The sequence below is a fragment of the Sphaerodactylus townsendi genome, linkage group LG12 (genome assembly GCF_021028975.2).
Source record: "Sphaerodactylus townsendi isolate TG3544 linkage group LG12, MPM_Stown_v2.3, whole genome shotgun sequence".
NCBI classification, from domain to species: domain Eukaryota; kingdom Metazoa; phylum Chordata; class Lepidosauria; order Squamata; family Sphaerodactylidae; genus Sphaerodactylus; species Sphaerodactylus townsendi.
Window position 1 is genome coordinate 42,595,478 of NC_059436.1, and position 14,602 is coordinate 42,610,079.

Genomic DNA, 14,602 nt, shown 5'->3' on the forward strand with positions numbered 1-14,602 from the left:
CTGGTTCTCCAGATTATATTCCACCTGATTATATTCCACCTGTTCCACTACACCATATTTGCTCTCAGTGGTAGTAAAACCATTCTTAAAATGCCTGGGAAAATATCAGCCCAATCCACAGCCCTGGGCAACCAGGTGCAGTACCCCAGCTGGTTACCTTGGCACCGTCAGAGAACTTTCCAGTGGTACAGGGAAGCAGAATCCCAGAATCCCATATCCCAGTGGGCTTTGTACGCCCACTGGGATATGCCCATTGCCTGGCAGCAATGCAGAAGCAATGTGTTTGGCTGTCCTGGAGAGCCATAGCACTTGCCCACTGGTATGACTGCCCCCCCACCTGGATAAGTGCCCCAGGAAAGGCAGATCTGCTGGTGCTGGCCTGCACCAATGATTACCCCTCCCCTCTGGATTGGACCTTAAGAGTATTTTGAGCTGGTGTTGAAAATTGCCACAACCAAACATGGCCATGTTCATTGTATGGTCAATTGATGGTGCAATACGAAACAGAGGTGCAAACTTGTAAGAACGTTCACTTTAGTGGCCTTTTTTTAGCCACTGGTCAACCTATGGGAACCTGTAGGGGTTTCAAGGAAAGAGATGAGCAGAAGCAGTCTGCATACCAACCTCTGATATTACCAAATACTAACTAGGGTTAATCTTGACCCCTTCCACACATGCAGAATAATGCACTTTCAATCCACTTTCAGTGCACATTGCAGCTGAATTTTACTGTGCGGAAGAGCAGAATCCACTTGCAAACAGTTGTGAAAGTGGATTGAAAGTGCATTATTCTGCAGGGGCGGAAGGGGCATTGTGTACTTTCTGAGATCTGTTCAGGCACACCTGGAACTTTAGAAGAGCATAACTCAGCTTAGAATCACACTGTGAAGTTTGGGGGGAAAAGACTGCTTGTCTTGTTTGATAGACAAGAAGGGAGGACAATTGCATCATAAGGATGTGAAGATAAAGAAAGAAGATTCTGCTTCTTAGGGATTCTTCAGGAGATATAATGTCGCCAGACAGTGTGTGTGTGTGTGTGTGTGTGTATGTGTGTGTTTTGCTCCTCAAGTTTTTTCTCTTACAGACAAAATAATATGCAATTGTTACTTTCTTATCAAAACTGAACATTTGTATATTTTTCTTTATTAAGGACATGACATAGATTGTTCTTTTTCTACTTCAGGAACATAATGAGGCCCCACAATGAAACCCAAGCAGCAAACAATGTGGACATTCTCCCTTGATTCAAATCTCTTCCTTCTCTAAGGTCTCAAGGGCTGAAGAGGTCAATTCCACACTCACACACTCACTTTCCCTTTGTTTTTCCATCAACTGACACTGAACTGACCTCAACATTCCCTGCCTTGTACAGAGCAATGAGATTATTCTCCTTAGACCATTTTGAGTGTTTTTCCCCTCCTCTTTCCTCCTCTTTTTTACCATGTACTATTTTTCTGCATAACTGAGGAGTTGCCTGGATTAAGCATAACCCTTACTATGGCCCCTTCCGCACACGCAAAATAATGCATTTTCAAACCACTTTCACAACTGTTTGCAAGTGGATTTTGCCATTCCGCACAGCTTCAAAGAGCACTGAAAGCAGTTTGAAAGTGCATTATTCTGCATGTGCGGAATGAGCCTTTGTCTGTGGATGGTCATGTTTCATCACCAGTCTGATAGGCACAAGACCATCCGATGTGATGGTTAATAGAGTGATGAAATATATTGGACACTATCCATTTATTTCAAAGGCCCGGGTAAACTACATGCATAGCCCTAAAAAGTAACTTCAGAGTTGCTTGTTTTGTATGGCAAACTGAACATATAAAATGGTATTGTTCATTATGCTTATTAAATTTTAGAATACAGACACTTGTGTTTCAATACATCAGTGATTACAGGTCAACCCAAGGTTGGAGATGAAGTTACGGTCTGTTATGCCTGATGGGAAACTGTCTGTTTCTGCTGCCTTTGGGAAATAGGGAAGAAAATAATATTGGCAATAGAAGCTATCGAGCATGGCAATAAAGAAAAGGAAAGTTTTATTAACTGGACTTAGAAACTGTATGTTCACAGTTTATTTAGCTGAGCTGGGAATTGTAACATGGAAATCTGTTGCTGTAAACATAGCAGCATAACAAAGCAAAAAAATAAGCTGCATCACAGAACCAGCTCCCAATCAACCATATAAGCAGCCAAAATTTTGTCTTGCATATGTTCTTATTTACCAAGGCTACTGTGTGAACAGGTCCCTTACCCTGATAAATAAATGTCTCAATTTTGTGCCAGTTTTTGTCCTTTGAGATGCTTTATTCAGTGGTGGGATCGAAAAATTTTAGTAACAGGTTCCCATGGTAGTGGGATTCAAACTGTGACATAACGCCAATGGGGCTGGGCGGGGCATGACGGGGGCGTGGCTGGGCATTCCTGGGCGGGGCTGTGGCAAGGACGCAGCCGCTGCGCCGGTTCTTGGGCGGGAAACGAATGCACGCAGGCGCAGGCTGCCACGCACGCCGGTGCACCTCCTACTAGACTGCTTCAAGTTCTGCGCGCTACTGCTGAGAGGAGGGGCGTAACTAAGGCAAAAATCACGTGGCAAAATCACCAATTAGTAACCCCCTCTCAACACACACAAATAATTAGTAACCTACTCTCAGGAACCTGTGGGAACCTGCTGGATCCCACCTCTGGCTTTATTAAAACTAGCCATTGAAGTTTTAGAATGAGTTAAGTGCATTAACTGGACACCAACTAGCTTAGTCTGCTACTGTTGAAATGTACAAATATGATACTATTTGATGGATTCAAATTGATACAGTGATGTTAAACTGTGTAGCACCTAAAGGGCAGGCCTATGTTTATGTAAATACAGTTACCTAAGAATATAACCCCAGATAACTTTCTGGGTGGTTTGCCTCTGGATGACTCATTTGGAATTTGGGTTCCACTAAAGTGTTCAAGTTGTAGAAGAAGTGTTTGGATTTGTACCCCACCTTTCTCTCCTGTAAGGAGACTCAAAGTGGCTTACAAACTCCTTTCCCTTCCTCTCCCCACAGCAGACAAATTGTGAGGTAGTGGGGCTGAGAGAGTTCCAAAGAACTGTGACTACCCCAAGGTCACTCAGCAGGAATGTGGGAGTGCGGAAACACATCTGGTTCACCAGATAGGCCTCTGCCACTCAGGTGGAGGAGTAGGGAATCAAATGTGATTCTCCAGATTAGAATCCATCTGCTCTTAACCACCACACCACGCTGGCTCTCAGCTCTTACTGTGGGCCATGCTCAGTGCATTTTTTTTGGCTGTGTAAACTGAGACTCATTCCGCACATGCAGAATAATGCACTTTCAAACTGCTTTCAGCGCTCTTTAAAGCTGTGCGGAATAGCAAAATCCACTTGCAAACAGTTGTGAGAGTGGTTTGAAAACGCCTTATTTTGCGTGTGCGGAAGGGGCCTGAGTTACACTGACCCACTGACTTAATTAGTATGCTGGATTGGATTGAAGGCAGCTTCAATTGGGAAGAATTGTGACATAGAAGAAAAGCCCATTCTGTATTGTGCATGGGTAAAGTCAGAGGTTGGAACCCCAGTTGAAGGCCTTAGGAAGCAGATGTCAAGAAAGAACCTTCTTTCCTTGAGACCCTCTGATGGCAGATAGCCAAAAATGCCGAAACATCAAAGGTTCTGTCGATGTGGCTCACTTGACTCCCTGACTCATATTCTGCTTGAATGTGAGTTAAATGCCGATGTACGAGCAAGTTTGATTCACCCTCTATTATTGGCAAAGAAAATACAAAACTCTACTTATGCTGTACATTTTCTTTTACAGGACCATTCTTTTGATGTTACTTGTGCACTTGCTTCCTTCCTGGCCATTATTTTAAAACGATAGCTGTTGTTTTTATTTGCTTATTGCTGCTGATCTATATCTAATTAGTTATTTAGCCACAGATGCAGGTGAAACGTCAGGAGAGAATGCTGCTAGAACATGGCCATACAGCCCAGAAACCACACAGCACCCCAGTGATTCCATCCGTGAAAGCCTTCGACAATATATACATATATATATTTGTTGTTATACTATGATAATAAAAGGCATATTGATTGATTGAGGCCCTCTGATGGTCTTGTAGCACCCCTGCTCAGAATTCCCATAGGATACCATGGAGGAGGGAAGAAGATTGAGGCCCCCAGCCCCATGGCTGGCATTTTCTTGGGCCCATTTGTTGTGGCCTACAAAGAAGTCTTTCTAGAGGCATGACTGAATTTTTGAGCTGCTGATCTGACATTTCCCTTTGTTTGCCACCTTTATCCAGGTGATCCCCTTCCCGATGTCCTGTGATATGCAGGGGGACTGTGCGTGTCGCGATCCTAATGCCCGGGAGCACAACCGACGGGATCTCCGTGGCTTCAGCTTTGGATAACTCAAAGCAAACGGGAACAAAAGAGAAACACCTCCAAAGGCAGACAAGGAAGAGATGTCATCGCACCCCCTTTTCTGGTATCATTTTTAACCATTTCAGCTGCTCAACCGAATGGCATTTCTACACCAGGGACCTTTAGAATTCAACCAGTCTGCCTTTAATTTCTTTGCCCAAGGAGAACTGAAATATTGGGGGAGGGGAGGGAGGACAAGGGGATTATTGTATTAAATGTATCTTAATAGCAAGAACAAGCAAAACAGCAACCACAAACAGTGGCGTACTTCTAAGAGTTGGGAGGGGAGGGGAAGAGCATGCGTTACGCATCCACCTAATTCAAACCATTTGTGGTTGAAGTTTTAGGTTTGTACGTTTGTTTGTTTGTTTGTTTCTTTTGGTTACATTTTGCTTTTGTATTCAGATTACAGCAAGAAACAAGCCATATATAAATGTATACCTAATATTTATAGAGAGAACTAGAGAGGGAGGGGGTGGAAGAGAGAAAAAGAGAGAGAGAGAGAGAGAGAGAATGTCATGGTGATCGAAGGGTTTTCAATAGTCTTTGCTCTCTCCAACATTCGTGGCCAAAACCGTTTGTCGAAGAGCTCGGCCTCATCTGATGCTGAGTGCTGTCAGAACCAAAGTGTGCAGAGAAGATGGTTTCACCACAGGTGGGGAACTCCTCGAGCAATATTGCTCTGAGATTACGGAGAGAGGGGTGAAGCGTCCTGAGGTGAGACGCCAAGGGAGTCTTGCCTGTGGTGACGTACCAAAGGCCGAAAGCTGCTGAAGGTGGGGCCAAGGACCAGAGGCACACTAACTGCACCTGGGGGCGGGGGTGGGACAGAGAAGAGGGTCAACCAAAACCTCCATCCTTTTTTGCCGTTCAAGCATATCTGCTGCTGCTACTCCTGCTGCTGCTATGTCCCATACAACCGATCCCCCTTCCTGTGTCAGGACAGGGCGAAACCAACCTCCAAGCAACCAAACAGTCTGCCTTAAATTGCTTTACCTAATTGCCTGCATTCCAAACCTCGGGGCTGCCTCCTTGGCCAGGAGGGCAAAGAAGACGGGGCACCAACCAGGTGGGGGGGAAAAGCCACCAGATACCCTCTGAAACATCTTAGCATCCCACTCTAATAATTTAGAAGCCTTTCCCATTATCCCCTTCTTCTTGAGACAGAAGTGTGGACTAGGGGAGATAAAAGAGGACCATTCCCAGAGCGGACCTTATCAGTATTATGAGGGCAGGGTCTCCTTCTTGACAGAGAAGGGGCATCTGGTGCTACTGCCTTTGCCCATCTCACTTCTTCCATTTAGTCCTCTCCGGGGTCAGTTTCTCGGTGGCACTTACTGGGTGCAATTCATGCTGCTCCAAATCCCTCATTCTGCATCCAGAGACCGCATGTGACCTCCCAGGAATGCAGAATGTGTGCCAAGATGGCCACGTCCCTCTCTAATCTGGGATAAGAAAACTGGGATAAGAAAAATCCTGGGATAAGAAAAATGCTCTAAGAAAACTAGAGCATCCTGCTCCTTTATCCAGGAATGGCATTGAGATATTAAGAACATAAGAACATAAGAACAAGCCAGCTGGATCAGACCAGAGTCCATCTAGTCCAGCTCTCTGCTACTCGCAGTGGCCCACCAGGGGCCTTTGGGAGCTCACATGCAGGATGTGAAAGCAAGGGCCTTCTGCGGCTGTTGCTCCCGAGCACCTGGTCTGTTAAGGCATTTGCAATCTCAGATCAAAGAGGATCAAGATTGGTAGCCATTGTTGTTCTTGGGCTCTTTCATATAAAATACACCTCATCCCTGCAGTTCTGAGACCTGAATCCCCATTTAGTTTTCACCGTGAGCAAATCAGCTTACCTTCACAATGTTGTATGTTTCCTCGCACCCCATTTCTCCCTGTAAAACGTACACCCTTCAGTATTATTTGTGCGTCAAAACTGCATTTTGCATGTAGCATACAGACAAATAGCACATGTCAAACATGTACAAGGTATGTCTGAAATTGATATACAACATACATACCCAACGCAAACAAATCAACAAAGCTAACAGCAGAAGGCAGGGCGGAATGTGGAACAAATATCAGAAGAAATGAACACAGGAAACATTTGCGTGATGCTTTTATAGTAATAATGGCCTCCTGTTGGCATGTCTGCTTTCTGGTTTGGGTGACAAACAAAATCGGTTCCCCTGCAGCTTTTCAAATCCAAGGAAGAGAGACAGCATTGAAAGAATATTCAGGCCGACTGGAGATATTTCTGAGATAAAAAGACTGATATTTACAGAATTCTGAACGATTGCTGCCAACTGTGGGCATAACAGCAATGAATAGCAATTCATTCCAGCAAACTATGGGAAATGTAGCTAGGTAAGAAAAAAAGCTGGGAGGCTTTATTGGAGAATTCTTAGCAGCCTCGCTAAACCACAGTTCCTAGGGTTCTTCAGGGGAAAGCAAGGAAATTAAACATAACACTAACAGGAATTTCTACTGAAGATATGACATCTCTGATCAGCCGGTCTGGTACCTTCAAAGTATGCAAATTCAAATCAGTAATTAGAACAAGGCAGGGAAATGGGGCCACCCACAGAACTGAAAATCCTAGAGAGGCCAAATCCTATGACTGCATTCCTCATGTGACTGGTTTGTTCTGTATTTTTATTCTTCAGAGTATTTCAATCACCAGAATGCTCCTTCTCTTGAATTCCTGTTTATTGGGCACATACCCATACACTTGGCCCCTATGTCCAGGTCACATGATTTGCCGACTTATTTCCTCCACAGTCACAACCCAATCATCTGCCTTCCAGACAAGGGGAAGATGGTGGGTTTCACAGTAAGCAACGTGGCCTCCTCCTGACACAGTCATGCCCGTTGCAGATTCTAGAATAAGACTCCAGTTCCTCCAAAGCTGGCCCCGTTGCGTGTTCCCTGAGGAATGAAGGACCATTTTGAGCTCTTCAGCTCTGCTCTGGGCAAATAGTGCAAACAGTGCTGGTGAACAAGGTTTCTTTTATCATCACCTCAAGCAAGCAAGGGAGGAAATCAGTAATACACACACACACACACACACACACACACACACACACACACACACACACACACACACACACACACACACACACACACACACACAAAGACTTGCTACACCTCACCATGGCTGCAACTGAATTCACACCCTGTTTTCTCCTTCATGTTAGGGAATCAGTTCACTAGACAGTGAAATCTTCATGCGAACAGACCGTAGGAGTCCAAAGTGTGTTGGTCTCCTAGGCCAAAATACGGCCAAGGATCTTCAACGAAGCAAAGTGGTCCTCATCCGCTTTCCCCGCTGTGCTGAATCTATCCTGTCACACAGGTTGTTGTGTTCTTTTGCCAACTCAAAAAATAAAAAAAAGTTGGCCCATGGCCCAGCCCATTAGAAAATGCCATGCTACTTGGCCCGAATTAATTGAATTAATCTCCTGTTACCCCCAGCGGGATGCTCCGGGTTAACCACTTCCCTGTCCGCTCCTTTGAACTAAATGGGCCAGGTTGGTGACTTGGCCTTCCTTGTTTGCTTGAAAGCTGATAAGAAAAGGAGGTCTTCAGCCCCTGACGGTCATTTGGAATCAGGCTTCAGCTACCTCCATTCTAGTGTCACTTGGTTGTAACTGTCGGTTTGTTCTAGGTTTTACCTGTGTTTTGTTTTTGTCTTTTTTAAAGAAAAAAAAGCGGGGAAAAGGTTTGGGCTTTAATCCTCCAGGTTAACTTAACAAACATTTCTTGCTGCATCTGATTCAAGAGGCATATGAGAAAAACCAATGATTTTCTTTTTGCACAGACAATAGTGTGTGTGTTTGTGTATGCGCGTGTGTGTGTAAGAGAGAGAGGGAGGGTGGTGCAGAAAGACCGATTTGAAAAGAGCAAGGTCTATTTTTGAGTATTATAACATGAGATGTCAATTTCCCGCCCACCGAGGAGGCAGACTTATCGCATAGATTTCCTCAGAAATGATGTGAGGGCGTCATAATGTCTTGGACAGGAATCCTCTTCAAAGGTACTCCTGCACAAACCCTTTCGAAATGAGCAGAAGGTGCATGAGAATCTATGGCAGCCTTCTGCTTTTCCCATTCATTTCACTGGGCCAAGCAGGAAGCAGCCGGCTCTATTGAATCATAGTGGATCTACCAATGGCAAACCATTTCATTGCTAGTGGACCATGCCCCCTATCTAATTCCTTTACCCTTTTGCTTCACGAGAGTTCAAAAGATGCATATTCCTTACCTCTTGGTATTCTGTTGTTCCTGCTTATGTGAAGAAGGAGGGTAGTCTTACCCTCAAAGTCATTGGAAGAGCAAAGCAAGAATGTCATTTGTCGGTATGAGTGAGTCCTCTTCCCCCATTGTTAACTTTTACCAGTATTTCATTGCTCTTCTAACTGCACAATCTCGATTCACAATATTAAGAGCAAAAAGAGAAAACCAGGGTGAAGGGGAGCTGCTAAAAGGATCCTACATGTGAAATTGGTTTTTTTTGGGGGGGGGGGACCAGATTTGTTCTGTCTTTGAAATTCCTTTCATTGTCATCAGACAAAGATGGCTGAATGAGGGTGCAGCAGCATATGAGGCTGGGTCCGCGGCAGACCCGAACGCCCTGCTGTCCACAACACAACACTTGGATGTTCCCGCAGGCAGTCAGTTTGAGTCCAGTTTCAGTCAGCAGAGGACCATATAGAGGGTCATGTGACACCATGGCCAGATTTTCGTTGCTTTTGCAGCATTGGGCTCCCTCAGTTTGCTCCTCTGTAGTATCTGCTCTATCCTGGAGTCCTTTCACAGAGCAGCAGTGCTTCTTTTACTGCTTTCAGTGGCTCCATGCTTGATGATGACTAGGGCAATATTTGCTGCCAATTAAGGTGTTGTCTAGCAGATTGGAAATTTTATGTACTTTGGCACATGGCAGGAAGGAACAGCCACTGAGCGGCTTCTCTGTGGAGTTCAGATCCCATTTAAGCACCCAAAGGCAGCTTTTGTCTTTGTTGCATTGTTGTAATCCGAACTGACCTACACCCACTCTTGGCCTAAATGGCACTCTCTCAGTCATTCAGGTCCTAGTCCACCTTCATGTACCTAGAAGCAAAACAGTTCTGAGCATCATGCATTTGCCCTGGGACATGGTCACTGGATGGCTGAGATCAGAGCAATTCAACAGCCACTTCGAGCATGTTTTGCTTCCCAGCCTAGCCAAGCCAAGCTTGATTTTCAGTCCTTTAGTGAGCACTATAGGGTGAAAAAGAGTTGTTCCTTAGAATTGGCCGATTTTCTCAGGCCTGACCGCAGATGCAAAGGAGTGGGGCTCTTGCATCTTCCAGAGTTGTCTGTAAGTAGGACAGTTATTGGAAACTGTTTGTTGAGGAAAGACAAGATTTCAATTTTTTTTACCCCTGCTGTTTCAACTCCCCTCAGAATTTCTACTCCAATTCTCCACTTTGAGATTCTCTACTTTTTTTTTGCATCCTTGCACCAAATTTCCCCCATAATATTTGTATATTTCAAATGTAATGTGTGTGTGGATAAACCAGCATTTGTACATTATTTATGATGTACCCTTGCTTGAATTTCCCAAATGAGTAGTGGAGACGCAAAGCCATAGGAAAAAAAAATACATGAGGAGAAAAGAAAGAAAATGTTTGTCCCTACAAAAATGCCCCCTCCCCCAAATTCCTGTACATTCAAGGTATAGGATTATGTCTCCTGCTTTGCATCTGATCTCTACATGCAGATGTTGGGATGGCGAAGTCAATAATCCCATGTGTTTGGAGGCTCCTGGGTCTCAGACAATTGTACCCAGAGGGAAATCGAGGACTTTTCAAGTATAAAGTAGAATGGAGAGCCCATGTTTCTTTTCCAAGACCTAAATGAAAAGATGAGACCTCATTTTGGAACCTCTTTTATCGCCCAACTGAAACTCCACCAACTTGTAGAACTCAGTCTAAGAAACCAATTGTTAGGAGGAAAGAAAGCAGAATCTACATCAACTAGTAGCCTTTATCACGGTTGTGGGGCGACCCTTACCCCCAGTGCTAGTTGAGAGTGTGAAGGCAGGGCGAAAGAAGTTTGGTGTGATTCAAGCCCTAGATTTTCAGCCAAGATGTTAACTGTTCTGAGCTCAGCGATATCTGAACACACAATGGTTTGAACTCCAGAACCTCCAGAAAGCCAAACGCGGAACAGGATATATGTGATACTTGCCTCAGGGGTGAGTTTCCTGGGCCAGGCTGAAGAAGCATTTCCATAGTCTGCTTAGTTTAGGTGGAACATCTTCGTTCCAACAAGTTCCTGTGGGACCACAGAGAAAACGGGGGGACACAAATATTGTGGGACTGAACCAACAGATCAGGAGACATCCCATGATCCTTCCTCCTTTTGGTGATGTGTTGTTTTTATTATCAGTCCATTTTTCAGTGCTGCAATTCAGAGAAATGCCCTAGACACCCCCCCCCTTTTACAAATTCCCACATGTATCTTTCTCATGTGTATCTTTACTACCTGTGGGGAAACCTTTGCCAAGAGATTTTACTACACAGATGGCTGGGGCCCCAGGTCTAAGCCTCCTTCAAGCTGGTGGAGCTGGATTTGGTCTCCTGCCACCTCAAAGAGTTATCAGCATTTTCAGAGCAGACAGCACAAGCCACATGCTGGGGACTCCCTCTGTAGGAGCAGCAGTGGCATAGTGGTTAAGAGCAGGTGTACTCTAATACGGAGGAACCGGGTTTGATTCCCTGCTCCGCTGCCTGAGCTTATCTGGGGAATTCAGATTAGCCTGTGCACTCCAGCACATGCCAGCTGGGTGACCTTGAGCTAGTCACACTTCTTTTGAGCTCTCTCAGCCCCACCTACGTCACAGGGTGTTTGTTATGAGGGGGGAAGGGTGAGGAGTTTGTAAGCCCCTTTGAGTCTAGGAGAGAAAGAGGGATATAAATCCAACTTATCTTCTTCTAGATGGAACTGAACAGGCTTAACTGCATGGGCAGCCACTAGTGCTGGTTCAGGGTCTGTGTGTGTGTGTGTGTGTGTGTGTGTGTGTGTGCGTGCGTGCGTGCGTGTGTGTCCTTTTTAACTCACACAAAGCTGCACGCCCAGCTGGAACATAGCCAGCACTCTCCCTTGCTGGATCAGGCCTGCGGGCTTTTATTAGACACGATTTTTCACCAGCAATTAAAAGGTGGAGGAACTGAAGACATGGTGGAGTTTACCATGCTTAGAACCTTGGATGGAACTTTCCTGGACTATAGTTAATGGGGCTGCCTTTTGCTTCCTTTGAAACAAAGAGTAGAGGAGGGGGTGGCCCCCTGTAGCCCCTCCTCTCATTTTTTGTGCTGACTCCAAAGGAAGCAAGACTGGCACCTGACGTATTCCAAGATATATATGTAATATTACATATATAATATTATATATATAAATTAAATGTAATATTTGCAAATAAAACTGTGATTTCTTCTAGTGGAAAAAAAATCAATGTATTCCTATTACTGACTGCTCTTCCATATTTATATACCATATTGTATCCTGTTATTAATTGTTGCGATTATGGTGGTTACTATTAATGTAATTTTATTACGGAATCTGTTTTGGCACCTGCTCAGTTCAACCAATACTCCAAAAAAATGTGCTATGGGATTATTTTCACAAGAATTCTACTGGTCTACTGTAAAAAAGAAAGAAAGAGAGAGAGAGAATTATGAAAGAGGCAAAACAAAAACACAGTTGTAAACCTTTATTTCTGTACCTCACGCGTGTAATTTGCTGCTCCTGTTTTTTTTGTCTGTTTTGTTGCTGCATTCGTTTGTTTTTAACGAATCTAATTTAAATCTTCAAGCAATATATAAAGATGTAAATAGTAAAAAAGCTTATTTATTAAGATTGTCATCCTTTTTAAAAAATTATATTTACACAATTGTTCATCTAATTTATTATTATTATTTTTTTAGTGCCGTTCTTTTCTCTACAGTCATTCTGGATTTTTTTTTTTTCCTGGTCAGTCACTTTACAAGATTCATTCCAACAGGTCTGGGTTTGTTTGTTTTTTTCCTTTTGCAAAGATTTTTTGTTTCCTGTTTTGTTTTTTCAGGTCAACATTTCACTTATTGAAAAAAAAAATAATAATGATAATGTCAAGGACATCAGACCTATTTTCCCATTGTCGATTCTTATATGTTAAAGTTCTATATTATATAAATATATAATACCTTGTATGCGCCAATATGAACAGTCTGTTTTTGTATATACCTTAATAGACATGGTTCACTCATACATAGATGGTCTTAACCCTGGGAGAACAACAAGATTTTAAAAAGTATACACTTGTATTAAAGAGTTCTGAACTAGATGTGGACTTCTCTGTTATTTCAACTTTCTGCGTCTTTGACTTGGTTTCACTCACATGCTGTGGCTGGGAAAAAAATGCCGCACAAATTGCAAACCAAGGTATAGATCCTTCAGAGCATATAAAGCTGCCTTGTGAAGAGTTACAGCACAGGTACACCAAGGTCAAAATTGTTGTGGCTCAGCAGGTTCTTTGCTTCAGAGAGATCTTTCCCAGAGAGATCTCAGATCTTGTTAGCTGGCCATTATGTGGAGTAAGTCTGTTTTATTTCGCATGCAAACCTCTGAACCACAGTTGCTTCCTCCAGTAGATAGTGGGACACGCTTCTTTCATGAACTCTACTGCTGAATGTATGGCGTTCAAATGAGTAGTTTTGGCAATACAGAGCAGTTGAAGTAGATGCCAGATTCCTAATGCTTCCTCCCCACCCCTGGGGAGAAAAAACATCTGCAGCTTGACCAGAAGGCACTAGAAATGTACAGTCAGCCTCACTAGGTTGTTGGTATAGATTACAGTAGCCTGCAACCTGCAGCTCTTCAGATGTTCATGGACTACAATTCCCATCAGCCCCTGCCAGCACAGCCATTTGGCCATGCTGGCAGGGGCTGATGGGATTTGTAGTCCATTAACATCTGGAGAGCTGCAGGTTGCAGACCCCTGGTATAGAACATATTAGAAACTCTGGAATTGGAAGCCGTTTATTTTTCCACTTTTCAGTCATTAGTTGATGTAAATGCCCCTTGAGAACAACCCTCTGATACATTTCTTCTGACAATGGGATTCAAGATTTGATTCACAACACAAATTGATTGGTCTAGTGCTAGGGTATGAAGGCATAGAAGAAAACAGTTCCTAAGGAAATCATCATAAAAGAGTGCCGGCAATGCAAGGAGAAAAGAATCAACTGTAACAGGAAGGGGACAGAAAGGATGAAGGAACGATGTGTTACCTAGCTAACAGATGGGTCAAGAATGGCCAGCCCCTCAATGTGCTCCATTGCTGGAACCAGCTTCGACCTCATTAGCCTGCTTCTCTTTAAAAACAGACTGTTCGTGCCATAAATATGTATATAAGATGAGGAGGAGAATGCTGTTTTGTGGCAAACATAATAATAATAATAATCATAATCATAATAATAATAATAATAGTAATAGTAATAGTAATAGTAATATGTAATACAAAATCCAGCATATTGATCTTGTTTGCTGTGTATAACTGTTTTTGTATCAATAATAATAATAATAATAATAATAATAATAATAATAATAATAATAATAATAATAATAATAATAATAATAGCAGCCCATTCAATCCAGCTAAGTCTGGGGGGCGGGGGGTGGCAAGCCAAAGATCAGGAAAATAATATATGCAGAAGTCAGCGGCTGCTTTTATCTGGGGTTGATCGAGCAGGGCCATTTGCTACATTCATGCCCATTTGTGATTTGAAACACAGAGAAAGGAAGAGAAAAGGATGCTGCAGGTACCCCCTACATTTTGATTCGTTTTAAAAAAACAGCCATTTCAAATTCTGCACCAGAAATTAAGAGCACAGATCACAGAACTTTTATATGTTTGTATAATCCACATTTATTCTTTCCATCCGATTACACCTTTGGGGTCCGAACAGTCTCCCCCTCACAAGCATACCCGATAATGACTGGAGGGCATAAAAATGCAAGGGCCCCAGGATCCATCAAGACCTCACAAGGATCCATTCAGGCTTGCTGGGATCTTGCTAGTTCTTTGCACAGGTTTCAAGATCCTCCTGCTGCGCCCAGGGAGTGTTTCCCCATGCTGTCTGCC

General features: G+C 43.5%; 1 protein-coding gene across 1 annotated transcript in view; it reads left to right on the plus strand.

Annotated features, from left to right (window-relative positions):
* Nucleotides 1-11,255, plus strand: part of PAPPA (pappalysin 1) — a 299,243-nt gene extending 287,988 nt beyond the window's left edge. The window contains exon 22 of the mRNA XM_048512627.1: nt 4,315-11,255. Within this exon, the coding sequence (XP_048368584.1) occupies nt 4,315-4,422 (108 nt within the window). The 3' untranslated portion in view covers nt 4,423-11,255. The remainder of the gene's footprint in view (nt 1-4,314) is intronic.
* The last annotated feature ends 3,347 nt before the right edge of the window (nt 11,256-14,602 follow it).